This window comes from Alosa sapidissima, chromosome 3 (genome assembly GCF_018492685.1).
Source record: "Alosa sapidissima isolate fAloSap1 chromosome 3, fAloSap1.pri, whole genome shotgun sequence".
Lineage (NCBI taxonomy): Eukaryota > Metazoa > Chordata > Actinopteri > Clupeiformes > Clupeidae > Alosa > Alosa sapidissima.
This window is the reverse complement of record NC_055959.1, coordinates 4,365,258-4,385,257: the sequence shown is the minus strand read 5'-3', so window position 1 is coordinate 4,385,257 and position 20,000 is coordinate 4,365,258. Positions and strand designations below refer to the sequence as shown.

Here is a 20,000-nt window from a genome sequence, read left to right as displayed (position 1 = left end):
ACATTCGAGGTGCGCCCCAAGATATCAGGACATCGCTTCCCAGTGGCGCTGGTCTCCCCGGAGTGGAGGCGATGAGACGACGAGGAGAGACCGATGGGTGATTTATGGGCGAACTCACACCTCCCTGGTGAGGAACACAAGGCTTCATCCCTACAGCGAGCCTGTCGCCAGCTTTGGAACGCTCCCCACACGCCCTACACGCCCCCTCCCAGAGAAATACCCACAACAACACGCTGCTCCACAAATGAGCTCTGCACCAGGGAGCCTCCCAGCCATGATGTTGTGCAATGTTTTCTGTTTTTATGACTTCATGACTCAACCTCCTGGATCCCAAACGCAGACACACCCCTCTCCCTCTCTCCCCTACTCACTCTCTCACTGTCCTTCCCTCTATCCCATGCCCCCCCCACTCTCTCTCTCTCTCTCTCTCTCTCTTTCCTCCTGCTCCCTCTCCTCTCTCTCCTTTTCTTTCTCTCTCTCTTTCTTTGCTGTGGGAACAGCCCAACCCTTCCAGAAGCATCTCACTGTACCCAAGTCTGTTTCATTCCTTCCACACACAATAACGGGTTAGTCATTCCCGTACGCCTTCGCCTCCCTGAGACCTGGCCTCGCCGGCGAGGAATGCGTGTGACCCACCACGGCCCAGCCGACAACGTGACATTTTGCGCTGTGACGACGGCAGCTTGGCTCCCACCTCGCGGCGACTCCCAGCTCCCCCAACATCTGGGCTGGGGTTTCACACAAGCAGAGCGGAGCCGCGTCGCATTGCGCCACGAAGCAGCTGTGCTGATCTCCAGTCAGACTTCCCCCACCACCACCACCACCACCACCACCACTCTGCTCCACTCTGTCCTCACTTGTGATCCCAGACCAGCGTTGTAAAAGTCCGGCTTCAGAAAGTAAAACTCCTACCGTGTATTTGTTCTACCTGTGCACCTAAAACAGATGATTGCACTACTAATTAGCTAAATAATCTACCTGGCTGAGGAGTTGCGCTAATTAGAATCTGCTGGGTTAGTCAATGATTGGAACAAATATGTGGTAGGACTTTTACTTTCTGAAGCCGGACTTTTACAACTCCTTGCCTAAGACGAACTGAAATCGTCTTATCGTCTGATCCTGAAACAGTATCCCCACTCACTCTCATCCAGATGCCATATGTTTACAGTCCCTGAGAACTGTGCTCCAGCCAATCGAAAAGGAGAGATTTAACAAGGCTAACTCAATGCCTCAGTAACACTCCCATGCCTTTCAATATGGATGTGGGCTCCGTGGAGGGGGAACATTAAGTCGCATTGTTCCACACTTTTGTCATGGCTGTATCTGGAGAGAGGGAGTTCGCAACAGAGCCTTGAGGAATGATAGCAGCCAAATCACAAAGAGTCATTCATTCAGGCCCAAGTCCACAGCTGGTTCTAATATAGGGATGGGAGGGGCAAACAGAGGGGGAGAGAGAGAGAGAGAGAAAATGGTAAAGAGAGAAATTGGGAGAGGGTGGGAGAGAGTGAGAAAAGAAAGAGAGAAAGAGTGTGTGTGCGTGTGTCTGAGAGAGAGAGAGAGAGAGATGGAAACTGTGCCTAAAAACACACGTAATGGCTATCAAGCCCTTTCAGTGGAGTCATATTCCTTCAGAAACACACACACACACACACACACACACACACACACACACACACACACACACACACAGAGCTGGTGGGAGCATACGTGACAAAGCCAGTGAAAATGGAGGACAGCAGAGCCATGTGTCCTTCCATATCCTACGATTACATAATCTGCACCACAATACACAGCTTGATATAACCTAGAATGTGTGACGAGACAAGTTGCTTTCCTCTGAACAACTTGTCCTGTGCATCACAACAGAATTGGCGCTATCTGTCAACAAATAGCACATGTAGGGATGTAACGATATGAAAATTTAACCTCACGTTTATAGTGACCAAAATTATCACGGTTTTCGGTATTATCTTGATATTTTTAAAAGTGTGTTCAATATGTTCAGAAAGGACTAATAGGCCTACACAAGCTGAAATAGTTTCAAAAAGTGTAACTTTTGTACTATTACAAAATATAGGCAAAACCTTATTAAAAGTGCAACATTTAACCAGGGACGCTGGAACTCATTTTCATCTGGGGGTGCTCATAGAGGGGGTGCTGAGGGAGGGTAAAAAAATTGTTACTGAGTAGATGTGATTCTTTTACTCTGGTGCATTTTAAGGTGGCCTATTGCTACTGGAGAAGGGCATATTTTCATTCACATTCATACGCCTACATCCTGACTGCACAAACAAACCTGGCTGAGCTGAGCATTCTTAATTCATAGCATAACGTTACCGTGGCATTGTGTCTGTTCCCGTTCACTTTTTCCTTGGTCATGTTTAATTGGCTTTGTGCCACAATTAAATCCATCAAGTAGATAACAGAATCAGTAGGGTACCAGTTTTGTTTCATTGTACAAGGCCTACTGTATGTCAAAAGCAGGCTTGGATAAGCTGGGAAGGATTAAACACACGGTTTCCACACCATGGTAATCATCCGTAATAATCATGATATTTGAAATGAAAACGGTAATTGTTATCGTCAACATTTTTATCGTGGTTTACCATTATACCGGTAATCGTTACATCCCTAAGCACATCAATGTCAATGTCAATATCAATGTAAGCACTGTGCAACATTAGGACATACAACAACATCTACGGCAACATCTAGATGTTTGTATGCGTATTCCTAGTAGTATGGTTGTGTGGAATGCACTTCATTGAAATCTGACCAAATGTAATTTTAGTGTACGAGAAAAAGCATATACACTAACCACTATAACAAAAACACAGAGGATCTAGGAACATTTGTGGATGTATACTGTAGGCATTTGTATTCAGTGTGGGTAAGTAACTGAATACATGTAGGCTATTCCGGATTTCGTATTTAGAATACAAAATTTGAGTAACTGTTAAATACAGTTACAATTTAAACGGTGGTATTCAGAATATAGTTACACTTATAGATTTAAGGGATTACATTTTAAATTATAACACGTAGGACATGGCTTTTCCAATTCAAATATTTTTTCAACCACACCATGTAGCCTATGTACCTATCCCTCAGGTGGCTCCTTTCTCTTTCCTTCTCTGTTTCTATTGATAGCCTAAACGAGAAACCTCCCAGGGAATGTAGAATGTAAAATAATGTTGCCCTAATCGTTTTGTTGTAGGCCAATAGGGCCAGCATGTTTTAGGCTAGTGTAGGTTCTCATTTCTTGACAGGACGTTCTGCAAAAACACAACATCTCAACTATCACAAACACCTCTCTGGAAAAATAAAAAAGGCAATGATCAACTTTACATAGAGCCTTTAAGAAACGTTGGATATTTTGATATGTTTTGATAACTCAACATCTACCTCACATACCCCAGAACAACAGAGCCACACCAAACTTTCACCAACGTTTTCTGCTGCTCTGTTATCAGCTGAGGTGTAAGGGGCAAATGTCAGTGGGACCTTATGTGTGTGGGGGTGGCAGGCAAGAAAGGGTTACAGGAAAAGGAGCTCAGAGTCCCTCTGGATCCAGAACCAACCCGTTCACTTCCTGCTCACTCAGAAAGAGACACATGGTGGGGAGAAAGAGGGAGACACAGGGAACAGGAGAGGCAGAAGAAAGGAATGGAGGAATGGTGTGAACAGAGAGAAAGAGCAGAGCTGAGAGAAAGAATGCCCGGGATAATGAAAGAGAAGGAGAGAGAGAGAGAGAGAGAGAAAGAGAGGGAGAGAGAGAGAAAGACAAAAAGGGAGAGGGAGAAGAGAAATGAAATAAAAGGGTAAACAGAGATGGAGAGACTTGATGGAAACTTCCCGATTAGAAAAAAAGAGAAAAGCACACGAGCAGAAATGCTGCACTCAGATTTGGAAAGCGCCAGCCGGGGCCCACTGTACATGCCATTTGCTATACCTTATTTGGCCACACTCTGCAAGGTAGGCAAATGGGAGCTTAATAGGGGCTCAAATGAAGTTAGTCTGGAGATCAGGGCTGAGGGGAGAATAATGATCTAACAACAGACCTCTGCTAGTAGATTAAAAGGGTTCCTCCTTAAAGATTACCATCATAGGCCATGCATTCCACAGACTCGCCGGGTGAAAAAAAGAGACGCATCAGACAAACAACAGAAAACAGAGGCTGTATCTAGTCCTGGGAAGACATACCAGTACCTCTGGAAACGGCAGGGATTGGCCATTCCTTGGACTAATTGCGGAACAGCAAATTGCACATGAGTAATGTATGGAAAATGTACTAATCATGATTGTGCTGTAACGACTACTATGGGGATCTGTCGGAACACTCTGGAAGAGCCCATTAAAAAACAAACAACTTCCAAAATGGGCTGGAAGCCCAACCAAATAAGCAGACTTTAAACAATAATGCTCGTGTTTAGAGGGCAATGTGTCTCATTACACATAATAAAGATCAACAGTGGGACAAGACATTGAATTAACTTGTTCTGTGTGTGGTCACTGTGGTCACAAGACTTATGAAATCCAGTTGATGGTCTTGCCACACACGTTTCCAGCGTTCGTTCAATTGATCGTATTGATTTGGGGAGGTGGATCTGCTGATATCTGGCATGCCTATCAGAGCCTCACTGTAAGAGGAGGGGTCGAGTCTGTTCAGGGCTGTTGGTGGTCCCTCAGACTCTCACTGTGGCCATAACAGAAAAGTTCATTCAGCTAGGGCCGTAACGGATGGGTGACTGTGACCCTCTGAAACACACACACACACACACACACACACACATGCAGGGGACTTTCTGGAGGGCCCTGAACACCATTCACGCTCCCCTCATCTAGGAGTGCGCTCCGAGGTTTTTTTTTCTCTGAACTGTTCCTCTGGCGGACAGTGTGACTCACGTTACAGCCGTCAGGGCTACGGCCATTACAGCTCCTGGAGGGCTAATGGAAAGACAGGGGGAAGGCGATGGCAGCAGTGCTGCCTGGCCATGACCAATGCTGAGAGGGAAAAACAACTCAGACAGACAGACACTCCTCTCTGAGCTTCATAGGCCTGGAACCCATAGAGCTGTTTTAGACATCAGTGTTAGAGTGAGCGGAGTGCAGTATGGAGAAACAGACGCCATGTTTTTTTGTTTTTTTTTGCTGAAGTGGCGGAGGCACGGGCCAACAGGGCCCAACCCAGGGAGGGGCCCTCGGCCGCCCGCGCGCTCACATTACCGTGGTAACAGGAGTCAGACGAACACAATATCGGAGCCGTCGCCACCGCCTCGCCGAAGGTCATTGTGCTAAATTCCAACAGGAAGCTCCGGCGAGGTGGGGCTGCGAGACAGGAAGGCCAAAAAATAGAAAAAGGGGATTAAAAAATGAGAAGGGGCTTTTAATGTCGACCGGCTCCGAGGGGCCGCGTTTGGAGACAAAGAGCTACAGTGGCTCTGCAGCGCACAGGCGAGGAGTGGGAAAGAAGCTGTGGAAAAAACAGTGGTAGGTTTGGGGTGGTTTGGGGCTAGACTATGACACAGACCAGACCCTGGTGCCTCGACGCCGGAGTGATCTGTATAGAGTTGCGCTGATGTGATAAGGTCAACCATGTGGTGTTGAAATCAAGAGTGTGGACACTGGACAAATGTGGAATAGTGGTTAGAGCCGGCTATGTGCGAGGCATCTGGGCAGAGGGAAAGGAAGGGAGAGACAGCGTCTGGGAGAGAACTATGGGAAGGGTGAAAGTGCAATCCAGGGGAAGGGCACAAGGACATTTATCACCCATCCCAGTCCAGGACTTATTCCAAAACATTCTTGAGAATTTAGCAAGTGATAGTCGACACGATGATAAAAATGTGTCCAGTTTCCTCTTTGAGAGAAAACAGCCCAGTTGCCTTTGATTTATATCCCTTCAGTCTATAGCCTCTTCAAGCTAACAATGTATAACATCACAGAGGCTATATATCAAAGGGTAAATTCCTATTTCATGTTCGTTTCCCCCAGTGCTAAAATCCATATCAAAATATTTCCACAAACATGGGGAGAAGCCAAGAGCACACACCCCTCCGTCAGCACAGATGGAGCACAGAGGGGACCAGCCTTCACATGAGGGGGAACATCATCTGCATCAAAGCTGCTCGTCTAGGTTTAAGTCTAAACTGGATTAAAGACTGGAGTCTGGATTAACACTGGGGTCTTTGGTGGGGGTGACACAAATTAGATTTACAGAGTTCAAATTCAGTTTTTTTTTCCCCCACAGAGCATATGTCTTCAAAAAACAACAGCTGCTCAGGGTCTTTCCCCATTTAGTTGTTATGAGACCAGTGATGATGGGGATGTTAGGGTTAACTTCATGACTTTCAACCTGCTGTTGTGGTTTGTTTGGCCTCCAGGCCTAAAGAGAGGGACAGATTAAATTACCCAACAGTGTGCCTTTGATCATATTTGGTTACTGTGCTGGGTGACAATGAGGGGACTGTACATTGGTGCACTGTCAAGGATAACCCACTGTGGTCAAACTGAGGACTATTTGAAGAACTTACCAATGATTAACATTAAAGGGGCACTTTGCCCCCAAATCTGAATTCCTCAAAGTTACAACTTGGATGCTAATGTCACCTCAACATATAGGCTATGACCAGGGGTAACTTGGGGTATATTCAATTGGCTGGCTACACCAGCTCAAAGGCTCACAGTACGCAAATTCTAATAAATCAATACAATTACACAGCTTCGTCTGGTTCTTGGCATAATTCCATTAGCCGGGCTAAAACCATTAAAATGCCCAGCGTGTGGCCCACCATACAAATGCGGTTTATAACCTTGCATTCCAACATTTGGAATCCCACTCCCGTTCGCTCCCCATGTTCCAAACGCTGAAATTGGGAATGTGGAGCCGTGAGACTGACGCATACCATACCCGCTGCTCCTGGCAGGAGTAATAGGGCAACTCCCACTAAGCATCTGAACGTGTAATATAAGTTGTAAACAAGTCATTGGTAGTCATTTTAAATTGCCTACACAATAGGCAATATGACCTGAGGCATCACCTATGCAATCTGTGGAGGTGCATAACTGGGGTTGAATACTGTTATACATCTTCACATGCACTTTCCAAACTTCACAGTAATCGATGCCCCTTTACAAAAAAAAAAAAAAAACAAAAAAAAAACACGTTAATCTTAGGATAAGTTAGTCCACACTGACTGGAATTGTACGTAGGCCTATCCTAAGCATACAATGAAACTTCGAGTTTAACACAGCCTCGGTCGAACTGACATTTCATAGAAAAGAAAATATAACGATTCAAACATACAAGTGATATTGGCCACATCGCACTTTCTCGGCCATCACAGGATGGATGGACGAGTGAGTAGCCTGTGTGCAGCGCAGCAATCAGAGGAACATCTGGAAGTCATGAAAACTCCGCCAAAGAGCTGACCCACCCTCTCCCTTGAGTCAGAGTAATCACGGGATTTTATTTAATGAAGAATTTACCACACGTACTGTCACTGTCGAAGCACTAACCCAAACAAACAAACAAGACTTGCTTCTGGTCAGATCATTATTCAGCACAGATCCCTACCATTAATGATAAAGCTTTTAATTGACCCCTCGCTCCGACAATGGTCTGGCTCCTACACTGAGAAGTAGCTTAGCCGTAAGATCTCTCCTATCGAGAACAAGTTTCCTTTAAGTATCCGTTCATTTCATTTAACATCTCGAATGATAAAATAGTTGGCAAATGCGTCGAGATTTTCCATAATTACATGGTAAAACACTGAAACGGTCTCCTTCATTCTCGGGGCAAACCATGCGCTTCATTATGGAGAACCTTGTGTGCGCTCCCCGGAGCCGCGTTTTTTTCCTGGAGAGATGCTGAGTAGCCTACAGCTACCCACAAGGCCCAAATTACTAGTGCGAATTGGATCATAGTGCAAACAGTTTTGTGAGGGTTACATTGCAATTAGCCAACCACTGCGATAAAAGTACAATTCCTCACTTAGCATCCCGTTACTTCAAAACTCGGCCGAAAGACAATGGAGAGACGCGCCGCCACAAAAATCTCTCAGATGCAAAACCCCATACAGGTTTGAGCTCTCCCACGAATTCGGGGACGTAAAACTGTGGTTGTTTATATAAAATGATTGTATTTGACTTACCACCTCGCAGTCCCTCCTGATATCAAAGGCCAGCAGCTCTCACTGACAGCGAGACAAAAACACCGCAGCCAAGCCATGAGTAAGACCCCCACACCCCCTCCCTCTTCATTTAAAGGGCCAGAGCCATTTCTGGACCGCTAATTTCAGCGTATTGCTCAAGGAGAAACGATACAGAGCATAAACCTGCGCCAGACAGGAGGGAAAAACCCATACATTATGCCACTGACTATAGTTACGCAGGTGGGTCTACAGGTGGAATGTTTTGCACCGTAAAAGGTATTTTTGAGACTGCCACACCACTTCTGTTAAAATCATTGAGACATAAGCGCACACGTATGGGTTGTAGGCTACGCATAATACAGCCGATTACCGTAAATATACTTGAGACATGTATCACAGCTGTAAAATTACAGGTAAAAATTCACTACCCATGCTTTTCCATTCACGTTTTATTGGGTGGGCTAAGGACCGTTCCCGGAACATGACGTCACGGTCTCCCCTAGCGGACAGTGTTGTATCATTTAACGCACAGATCGACCATTTCAAATCTTGCCAGTCTTATGTAGACTGGCTATTGTAGACGTTTACCTGTGTTGTAATGATCCTAAACTCAGAAGAAAAAACGCACGCCATAAATCATGCGCTATCCATGTGGTAGCGATTTCGCCAAGTCAGGAAATTAATTGCACGTGAAAGCAAAGTAGAAAGCGCATTTTGAACCCTTATTTATACAGTCTATCGCTGTTAACATCTGGTTTACACACACATGTGAATTGCGTGTTAATTAGTGACTGCAAAGCCACTTTACATACATGGGCACTTTCATTTGAAGTTAAAACTATACTTGTATGGCAGATGTTTAAATGCTATTGATTGGAGGGCCAATGTAAACCCCAAAGGGGGAGTCTTTTTTATTCTACTGACAACTGTCAAAACAGCTACACTTGTAATCATTTGCATCATACCTACCAATAACACCTTTGCTTAAAATAAGCACAGTTTTCTTTATTTGGTAACAATGCTTTTCATAAGCACGCTCTACTTACAAGTCTTACATGTATTGTTCACGAACAATTCAAACAATGAAACAAAAAAGTTGAAGCCAAAGAGGGAAGTTTAATACAAAGTCACATTTGAATAAATAAAAAAATGCTTGTTTTTGTTTTGGTTGAATAACATACGGTCTTAAGATAATTAGTTACACAGAACAGTTGAGTAGTCTGGACAAACAGTAGTTGAACAGAACAGTGATATGAGTAGTGCAAGCTGGTACATAGATACAGTAGTTCAAATACAGTATTAGGTACAAAGATTACATCAGTACTGGGCAGGGCTGGAGGCTCAGTACATGCACAGAGGCTCAGTTACTTACATGCCAGTGGATTTATATCAGTTCTTAGAGGCCCGTGTGGACATTTATGTATGTGTGTGTGTGTGTGTGTGTGTGTGCGTGTGCTTGGGGGAATCCAGTCTAATTGGCATTGTTCTGTTTTTACTTGCTATCTTTCATCTATGGACACAAAAACCCCTCTGTCTCAGCAGAGTACTTTACTTCTTTTGGGGGTATTTCCTACAAGATGCCAAAAGATATGTATCCAAATGTGAATTCATCTGTACAGTATTTGGTCCCAAGCTGTGAAAAGTCTGACACATTTTGACTGACAGTGATTAGTGATTCCACTATTCCAGAAACGACAGGGAGATTACAATACTGAAGATTTAAGGACGGCAAACTGACCCCTTAAATATATCAATGTGATGAAGTGCCAGCACAAACACTGCACACAGAAAAGCAATTGTATAGAAAACAGACACACACACACACACAACCTAAAAATACACACATACATACATACATACATACATACACACACACAGAGACACACATGCCCACATACAGACACACTAACCAAACACACACAGAGCGTAGCGGAAGGAGGAAGTGCAGGGGAGTGTTTGGATTCCCAAGTTTAGTAAAACCTAAAATTACCCCCGCGCTCAGCTAAAGGGGTCATTCCCAGTCTTAACTGCTGGCCAGCACACAGGGCTTGTCGGCCCTTGGAGACTAGCACAGAGAGCGAGAGCGAGAGCGAGAGCGAGAGAGAGAGAGAGAGAGAGAGAGAGAGAGAGAGAGAGAGTTTGTGTGTGTGTGTATGAGAGAGAGTGAGTGAGTGAGTGAGACTGTGTTTACAGTGGAGACACACACACACACACACACACACACACACACACACACACACAGGCAGATTAAACAGCGTGGATGATTTTCCAACAGCACAGAGAGAGAACAGCAAAATAGCTCAGCAAGCCGATGAGTGAGGGAGGGGTGGAAATAACAGAGAGAGAGAGAGGAGGAAGAGGGAGAAAAGGACAGAAAGAGTGTTAGAATGTGTGTGTGTGTGTGTGTGTGTGTGTGTGTGTGTGTGTGTGTGTGTGTGTGTGTGTGTGTGTGTATACATTAAGGGAGAGAGTGAGTCTGTGATAGCAGAGCAGGTTTTGACTAGGACTAAGCAGGCAGAGCATTTCTTGAGCTTTAGTCTCTCGTAAAAAACTATTTGGTCCAAATCTCAACAGTCCACCCGCCGAAAGCTGGACCTGCTCAAGGAATTCCTGTCAAAACAAACAAAAATCATAAAAACAAGCATTAGCAACAGTGTCTGTAAATTATATTTGGTCAGGAATTAAGTTTGCTTGCGTGTGTGTGTGTCTGTGTGTGCACCCGAGTGTGTGTGTGTGTGAGCGAGTGAGTGAGTGGGAGTGTGTGTGTGTGTGTGTGTGTGTGTGAGAGAGAGAGAGAAAGAGAGTGAGTGTGTGTGTGTCTGCGTGTGTGTGTATATATGAGTGGAAGTGTGTGGCAGGTAACGCTAGTCAGCTGGGTTTGATTAGCAATGCAACACTTGCATATCAGATGCAGATGTATGCAGAGAAAAGGATGTCAAAAACAGCGCTGGGCTGACAGTTTCAGAAAACAACACAGACCCCTTATTTTCACAGCTGCATGTATGCTCAGAGACTCACATGTGTGTGTGTGTGTGTTTGTGTGTGTGTGTGTGTGTGTGTGTGTGTGTGTGTGTGTAGCGCTACGTTTATGTGAAGATGCATATGTGTTAAGTATGTATTATTAATGTGTGTGTGGATGAGCATGACTATGGCAGTGAGTGAATGGTGTGACTGTGTGATGGCACGTGTGCACATGTGTACATGTCTGTGCATTGGGTGTGTGTATGAATGAGAGTGTGTGATAACAGTTGCAGGTCTAGAGGTGTGTGTGTGTGTGTGTGTGTGTGTGTGTGTGTTTACCGTTGTGTGGGTATGGGTGTTTACCGTTGTGTGTGTGTGTGTTTACCGTTGTGTGGGTGTGGGTGTGGAGGGCAGGGGCAGGGGCCTGTAGAGCTGGGGGATCTTGCGGTTGATGAGGGGCCCCAGGGCCTCGCGTAGCTTGGTGTAGTTGCGCTCCAGCTCACGGTGGTACTCCTTCTGGTCCGGCCCAATCAGAGCCTTGTTCTTCCTCAGCGCGTCCTCACACCTGGGACAGAAAGGGCCCACACTCAGAATAACCATGCTCTTCCCTCTCTTCCCTCCTCTCTTTCCTCCTCTCCTCCCTCTCTTTCCTCCCTCTCTTTCCTCCTCCCTCTCTTCCCTCCTCTACCTCCTCTCCTCCCTCTCTTTCCTCCTTCCTCTCTTTCCTCCTCCCTCTCTTCCCTCCTCTACCTCCTCTCCTCCCTCTCTTTCCTCCTTCCTCTTTCCTCCTCCCTCCTCTACCTCCTCTCCTCCCTCTCTTCCCTCCTCTACCACACTTTGACTAGTACTTCTACTACTTAGTAAGTCGCTTTGGATAAATGTGTTTGCCAAATGAATAAATGTTAATTAATAAACCTGTCCTGTGCTATGGAGCTGTTTCACAGGCAGGAGAACCAAGCTGTTTTTACGGAGGGTTGTGAGGTTATTCCAAGAGCATGCCATGACGTCGTGCTGAGTTGTTTATAACATTTTGTTTTCTTCAGTATTTTCTTCAGTATGCATGTTCACTTGGTCCCCATAGTTCTGGTGTTGTTTGTACCTTGTTTCACCACTAACAGCTACAGAGGCCAAACTCAATACAATCAGTGTCACAGAGTTGTTTACTGAGCATGTCTGAGTTGTTTACTAAGAGAGTTGTGAAGTTAGTTTTAAAGCCTGGTATATGGTCATTCCACAGTTTTTCACGGTGGAGTTGTTTAGAAGCCTGATGTCTTCCTTCGGCAGACTGTGGGAAATGTGGACTTCTGTGTAGTAGACATTTGTACCTCCTTGTGACGTTTTGGACAAAAGCAGGTAGATGTTTAAACAAACACACATATTTTAGAGGTGCTCTAAGCGATGCCACGCGTTTTTTAGGCTAAAAAACATTTTATGTCACTTACTGCAAACATCACCTAACTAACTGCTAGCTGTCTGTGTCCTGAATACACTGTAAAAAAATGTGATCTCTGTGGACAGCCCAGGCTCCAAAAACGGCAACAAAAACAACCTGGGCAAACCAGCCCATAAAAACATAGCAAATCACAGACAAGATGCTCGTTTAGGAGAGTTTCAATTGCACGGGAGGGAGGGGGAGGAAGTAACGAGCTAGCTCTCTTTTTTGTTTAAACATCAACAGAAGTGACGTTACCCAGCATCGCTTTTAGCACCTTTAACTGCACTAAAAGGCACTGTTCATAATCAGTCACCTTGCTATGGCATTATGAAAGGCCAATTGAAATACTAGAGTTTGTCACACTGTTACTAAATAGATGTAATGTAGTCCATCTATTAACTGATTAGATGGATAGAATCTGAGTAAGCTGTTTATAATGTACGGTGCTTCTCTAAGCCCTCTCTGGCTTTGGGGAGGATTATGGGGTCAGCTTAATGGATCATCTGATTGATTAGTCTCCAGAGGCGTGTGTGTGTGTGTGTGTGTGTGTGTGTGTGTGTGTGTGTGTGTGTGTGTGGCGTGATCGTCACCTCTTGGTGAAGTCCTTGAAGCACAGACGCAGCTTGTTGTGGTGGCGGAAGAGCTTGGGGTCGTCTGGAATGTCAGAGAGGAAGACCTGAGCCACCTCCAGAGGACCCTGCACACGTGGGAGAACGGGAGAGAGACAGAGAGGGCGTGTTATTGTGTGTGTGTGTGTGTGTGAGATGGGGGTTGGTGAGAAGGGTAAGGGAGAGAGAGATAAAGACAAGAAAAGTGAGAGATGGACGGGCGAGAGGAAGACAGAGTGAGGGAAAGAGGAAGAGAGAGAGAGCGTTGCAATATGGCCGCTAAGTGGAAGGACTTGCCTAAAAAGAATTTTGGTTAGACTACCTGGGTAACAGTGACTGCTAGGTTTGCCTACCTGGTTGACCATGGCTGATGGGTTATCCTACCTGGTTGGTAGTGGCTGCTATGTTATCCTACCTGGTTGACTGTGGTTCCCACGCAGCCTTGCAGCACCATCTGGAGCATCTTGGGGTCGGCGGGGTCTTGGTGAGTGGCGAAGGCGAGCTCCTGAGTCTTCTTCTGCATGTCCTCAATGGCCACTTCCATGGGCACCAGAATGATCTGAACATGGATGTTTAAGAGTGCAGGTGAAGAATGAGAACACTCTGATGCAATAAAACAAATCTCAAACAGGTACATACGCAGGGATGGATTACTGCATGGGCCTACCGGGCCCAGGCCCAGGGGCCCAAGGGGTCAGGGGGCCCTGAAGCCCAAGCCTTTGCATGGAATCATTGCCTCAATATCAACAAATCAGGATGTAGGCTATGAGTCTGATTGAATTTAGTATTGGCCATCCCCAAAATGCACCAGAATACAGGAAATCACAGCAAATACATTTTTTTTGGGGGGAGGACCCCCAAACCCCCCCTCCCACATATTCGACAATTAGTGGGGGGCCTTTAATACATCTGGGCCCAGGGGCCCGAAAATTCATAATCCGCCCATGTACATACGCATCACCGTTCACACGCACACACACACAAAAAATGTCGCTACACTTCACACAAAAAATGTCGTAATCTGAGTCAAAGAATAAGAGAGCAAGACAAGCTGAGGCTGATACAGAAACATTCATACATACACACACACACACACACACACACTCACACACACAAGCACTTGTGTACGCTCACACACACACACACCTCCTCCTTGTGGATGACGTTGATGCGCGTCTTGATGTAGGGGAAGGCGTGGGAGGTGGTGAGGATGGTCTTGCGCTTGTACTGCTCGTGCAGGTCGCCGTGGGCGCGGCCGTCCAGCGTGAAGGGCGTGCAGTACATGAACGTGCGCAGGTTGTAGTTCTTATCGAAGTACGTGATCCGCTCTTTCAGCTCGTACGTGTCGAAGAAGGGCTCCACGTACGTGATCTGGAGGTAGGCCTGCTCAATGCAAACACACACACACACAAGCTACTGTTAGGCTACTGTTTCTGGACGGCATCTTGGTGAAGAAAGCCCCTGTTTAAAGAGTAATATAAATAAAAGAGAACTGAGCGGGGGAATAGAGACAAAAGTGCATTAAAGTTCAAATCTCCAGTCCACCATATGGAAGAGCTCATGGGCCTTTCCTGCTGGATGCTGTTCAAGACAGATGCGTGTGCCCAGCCTTAGGCCAAACATTCTTTTTTTTTTTTTTGGGGGGGGGGGTTCATCCCATGTGAACTTATTTGCCTCTGCTTTCTGAAGGGAATCTCACCTTATTGGGGTCCAGCTTGGTTTTGTCCACTGGGCTGGAGTCTTTGATGATCTCCACCAAATCATCCCCAAAGCGCTCTGCATAAAACTCCTGCAGAAGTTCAGGAAGCCATAGCAAAGCATTAATATAAGAACCTGCAATCCATTAGCCAGCAATCCATCATATATGGTCAAGCATAACCTACTTTTACATAATGTACATTTAAAATTGCATGATAGCATCCAGAAAGCCACTACACTACTGTGTATAAAACTGTGTTTTAATAATTCATCAGCCACTTCTCTCCACAGCAGCTGAAAACACATGTTGCAGAACCATTCACAGTGCCTGGAAGCTAAGCTATGACAAAAAAAAACTTTCCCTCTTCTCTCTTTCCCTTTATCTCTCTCTCTATATATTGTTTTTAGAAACAGGTTCTTTATATAATGATGGAAATTTTTACTTTTATCTTTTTCTGAATACGTAATGTATTGATGTAACTCTGTCTCTCTCACACACACACACACACACACACACACACACACACACACACACACACACACACAGGTGAATCACAGCATGAAAAGCCCTGATAGTAGAAAGATGACCCCCCATCCCCACCACCCCCCCAGGCGTGTGGATGCACGTGCCTCCAGACGGTGGGAGATCTCGGCCAGCTTGGTGATGGAGGGCTCCTTGTACACAAACTCCTGCTCGTCCAGGTCGCCGAAGCGGCAGCCGTAGAAGCCTACGCGGAAGTAGGTGCCAAACATCCTCTGCTCACTGCGGGGGGAGAGGGAGAGATGAGATGAGCATCTCAGGTGGGACTCACTGAGGGATCAGTCTGTAACATGTCACTGCTGGCTGTTTATGGCCATCAACATCTCAACACGGCGGGATGACAAGTGTGAATGTGTCTCTCTGTGAGAGAGTGTCTCTCAGGGCAGATCAGGGCATGTCTTTGCATGTGTGTGTGTGTGTGTGTGTGTTTGTGAGTGAATGAGTGAGTGCACTTAAGTGTGTGTGTTATCATCTATTTGTCTGCGTCTGCGTGTTTGTGTGTGTATGAGCATGAGTGTATCTGCGGGTGTGTGTGCGTGTGTGTGTGTGTGTGTGTGTGTGTGTGTGTGTGTGTGTGCCTCTGTGCCTTTGTGTCTGCTCGTTTGTCTGGGTCTGCATGCCTCAGTGTGAGTGGTTGCATGAGTGTGTGTCTGTGTCGGTGAGTGCATAAGTGTATCAGCGTTAGAGTGTGTCTTGTTACGGGATGGAGCATAACTGTATAAGTGTCAGTGTGTGTCTAAGAGTGAGTGTGTGTGACTCTGTGAAGGGATCATTTGAGATCTGTGTGTGCATCTGAGATGTGTGTGTGTGTGTGTGTGATTGTCTGTATGTGTATGTATCTTTCTGAAGGGTGTATCTGAGATGTGTGTGTGTATGTGTGTGTGTCTTTATGAAGGGTGTACCTGAGGTGTGTGTGTGTGTGTGTTTGTGTGTCTTTATGAAGGGTGCATTTGAGGCGTGTGCGTGTGTGTGTGTGTGTGTGTGTGTATGAAGGGTGCATTTGAGGCGTGTGTGTGTGTGTGTGTGTGTGTGTGTGTGTGTGTGTGTGTGTGTGTGTGTATGAAGGGTGCATTTGAGGCGTGTGTGTGTGTGTGTATGAAGGGTGCATTTGAGGCGTGTGTGTGTGTGTGTGTGTGTGTGTATGAAGGGTGCATCTGAGGCAGTGCGAGGCCCTGAGTGAGAGAGTAGCTCATGGGCCTGGAGGTGCATCACTCACTCCAGCCCCTCTTCCTAAATGGCCTTTATGTAACGGAGTGGCTGTGTGCATTAAACTGAGTGTGTGTGAACATTACCCGAGTGTGTGTTTGCTTTTGTTATACTCACCCGTTCAGGGGCCAGACAGAACACCGGAGCCCACAGGCAATACAAGAGAGAGGAGACGAGCATAAATAAAATAGAAAGAGAGAAAGACAGAAAGAGAGAAAGAAAGAGAGAAAGAAAAAGAAAGAAAGACAGTTGTTCTTTTATAAGCTGCGTCACACATGCACACACTTATAACATTTATTTGACGTAAATTTGAAACGCTTCAGTGGAAGTGAATAGTTCTTACCTCCCATCCTGAGCTCTGGAGGAGGTTGCACGCACACACACACACGCACACGCGCACACACACACACACACACACACACGGGGGGGGGGGGGAGAAAGAGAGAGGGAGGGATGATCAAAAGAAACGTCAGCATGTGATGGAATAACATTATGGGAGGCCTAAGAGGATCAGAGATTTAGCAAGACTTATCCAAAATGCTCCAGCAAAGACGCGAGGCAGGCAGGCAGGCAGGCACGCTACGCTACGCATCCGCTGGATTCTTACTCGCACATACATCTCTTCTTTCATACCAAAGCCTCCTATTCCCTTCCTATACTGAGATTTAAGCATATGCTATCCATGCAGTAATGCATGCCAGCCGTGGGCCCAGTGCCCAGTTGAACGGACCTGGTTGTAAACTTTGTTGAAGGCGTCCTGCAGCTTGCCGTGGACAGTGGCCAGCTTCTTGAAGTCCCGGTTGGCCTCGTGGACGGGCAGCAGGATCTTATAGACCTCGTTGATGGCTTCATACATGGCAGCCTGAGGGAATGAGTGAACACCCAGAGGGGGAGAGAGAGAGAGAGAGAGAGAGAGAGAGAGAGAGAGAGAGAGAGAGAGAGAGAGAGAGACAGAGAGAGAGAGGAGAGAGAGAGACAGTGAGAGAGACAGAGAGAGAGAGAGAGAGAGAGACAGAGAGAGAGAGAGAGAGAGACACAGAGAGACAGAGAGGGAGACAGAGAAAGACATGAGATAGAGATTTATCCATCACGCCTTTTGTCAAAGCATAAACATGCCATTAAAACACTTTCAACAGTCCACTTCCTGGTCGTAGTTCATACATCCTCTGTTAAAAAAAGAATGACAGCAAGAGTACTACGCCCTTTGCCACATACTTTCAAAAGCAATTTACTGATCATCTCCCACGAGACAAGAGCGGGAGAAAATGGAAGAGTGAGATGGTGAGAATGAGGGAGTGAGAATAATGGAGAAAGAGAAAGAGAAAAGAAAGAGACTGACTCACTACCCACAGCTGCTGTCTTGCAGCACTTCAGTAGCCAACTCAAAGCAGACTCTGTGGCTCACCATATGCACACACACACACACACACACCGGCGTGACTCTCACCATGTGGAAGGAGGAGGCGGCCTGCTCCAGCAGCCCCACCAGGCCGGACTCGCTGAAGTATTTCCCAGCGCAGATGCCCTCCTCCTCAGGAGACAGGATGTCATCAGACACAGCAGACTCCTCCAGCACGTTGGAGGAAATGCTCTGCACTCAGGGAGGAGAGAGAGAGAGAGAGAGAGAGACAGAGAGAGAGACACATGGGTGTGAGACTAGAGCTGAACACCAGCTGCATTGCAAAAGCTACACACACACACACACACACACACACACACACAAGCAGACACACCTACATACAGTACACACACACACACACACACACTGCTGGTGCTGCTCACCTGGAAGGAGACACAGCCGATGGGCAGGTAGCGGCAGTCCTCCAGCATGTTGAGGTACTCGGCCACCAGGGCGGCGCTGTGCACCAGGCAGTGGGCTGCCTCCGCGTGGTTGCCCCTCTCTGAGTGCTTCCCTGCCATGTTCTGCAGCCACGTCAGACGCAGGTCTGGTGAGTTCTGGTAACCCTTGGCGATCCTGAGGTCAGTGAAAGAGCAGAGCCATGGTTTTGAGGGGATGCTACAGAATATTCTCCATTATTGGCTCTGCCATTTCCCAGGATCATCAAAAGACACTTGAGGTGACTATACTCTCGTTTATCCTGACTTCCAACCACCTACCTAAGAGGAAGAATTCCAAAAGCATGTACAGGCTATCATGAAGCATGAAGCAAAATCTACCATAGTTTGAATCTGTTAGGCACTGGTCTAATAGCAGGTACGTGTTAGAGATCTTGATAAGGGATCTACTGTATAGCCAGTGTTGGGATTATACATCCTTGTTCTACGTGGGGAGGACTTTGTGTTTGTGTTTAGATGGTGGAGGAGGTGGTTTTACCAAGCATGTTAAGTAGGGCCCCGGACTCTTTCTAATGAACGTTGGCCATCATGTGTTTCCCATCATATTCACTCTAATCAGACCATTCAGTAGCCAATTCAGTGTCCTGTCTATGAGGTATTGTCATCTTGAGGGGAATCACATGGCGTCACATGGAGGAACATCATCTCTGTAAGCCTCTACTCATCAACTGAGTGTATGTGTTTACGTGTGTGTGTGTGTGTGTGTGTGTGTGTGTGTGTGTCTACACCATACAATGGAGAACGGATATTCCAAATCCAGGCACATTATGTTCCATGTTTCTAAGGAGGGGGAACCCACGGGCGCTCTGATTAAATGATCTGATACTCAGTATTTCAATGTACGAATATAATATTTTAGGTACTAATACCTAATATTTCAATCCCATTAGCAACACAAGGGGCCTGATTAAAAGAACTAGCACATTAATTATACAACAAAAGCCATTATGAGCTGTAATCATTAGGAAAGTGTAGGTGAGAAATACAGTAAGCTGAAGTGGTCTGTCTCCCATTGGTCTCTTCTCTATGTCTGTGGTGTGTACAGTACATTAGCCACATGGGACTGGATGGCCACCGCACCTGTACATGAGGTCCAGCAGCATCTCTGGGTCCTGTTGGTGCTCCTTCATCTTCACCGTGTCTGTGAGAATCATGTGGAGGTTGAACACCAGATCCTGGACCTGAGGAACGAGCACACACACGCACACACAACACACACAAACACACACACACGCACACGCACACACACACACTATCATCATTAGAAACAGATCTGCTGCCTTGTTGGTAGCCGTTAGACTGTGGTGCTGTGTGTGTGTGTGTGTGGCTTCGCCCCTACCCCTGACTCTAAAGACAGGAGGTGGTTCCGGCTCCTCATTCTATCCTTCAGCTCACCAGAGACCTCAGAAGTATGGGATGACTAGAATCAGATGCGTCAGATTAGGGCTGACGTCTAAGATCTTTTGAGAATGCTGCAGCTGGAGAGCTGTTCTCCATATATGGGTGCTACTGTGTGAACTAGGGTGGGTTTCTCCCTCTCGCTC

At 46.3% G+C, this 20,000-nt stretch overlaps 2 protein-coding genes across 7 annotated transcripts in view; both read right to left on the bottom strand.

The window, feature by feature from the left end:
* The window catches only part of kank2 (KN motif and ankyrin repeat domains 2), a 29,324-nt gene extending 21,084 nt beyond the window's left edge, over positions 1-8,240 (bottom strand). The window contains exon 1 of the mRNA XM_042084974.1: positions 8,151-8,240. The gene's annotated coding sequence lies outside the window, so the exon portion shown is untranslated. The remainder of the gene's footprint in view (positions 1-8,150) is intronic.
* A 1,006-nt stretch (positions 8,241-9,246) lies between these two features.
* The window catches only part of LOC121704602 (dedicator of cytokinesis protein 7-like), a 55,031-nt gene continuing 44,277 nt past the window's right edge, over positions 9,247-20,000 (bottom strand). For all 6 annotated transcript variants that reach the window (XM_042084969.1, XM_042084971.1, XM_042084973.1 and 3 more), the window contains 12 exons: positions 19,537-19,637; positions 18,382-18,574; positions 18,047-18,190; positions 17,330-17,461; positions 16,943-16,957; positions 15,483-15,608; positions 14,854-14,943; positions 14,301-14,537; positions 13,570-13,713; positions 13,137-13,243; positions 11,497-11,676; positions 9,247-10,760 (listed from right to left, as the gene is read on the bottom strand). In XM_042084969.1, coding sequence (XP_041940903.1) covers positions 10,718-10,760; positions 11,497-11,676; positions 13,137-13,243; positions 13,570-13,713; positions 14,301-14,537; positions 14,854-14,943; positions 15,483-15,608; positions 16,943-16,957; positions 17,330-17,461; positions 18,047-18,190; positions 18,382-18,574; positions 19,537-19,637 — 1,512 coding nt within the window. In that variant the 3' untranslated portion in view covers positions 9,247-10,717. The remainder of the gene's footprint in view (positions 10,761-11,496; positions 11,677-13,136; positions 13,244-13,569; positions 13,714-14,300; positions 14,538-14,853; positions 14,944-15,482; positions 15,609-16,942; positions 16,958-17,329; positions 17,462-18,046; positions 18,191-18,381; positions 18,575-19,536; positions 19,638-20,000) is intronic.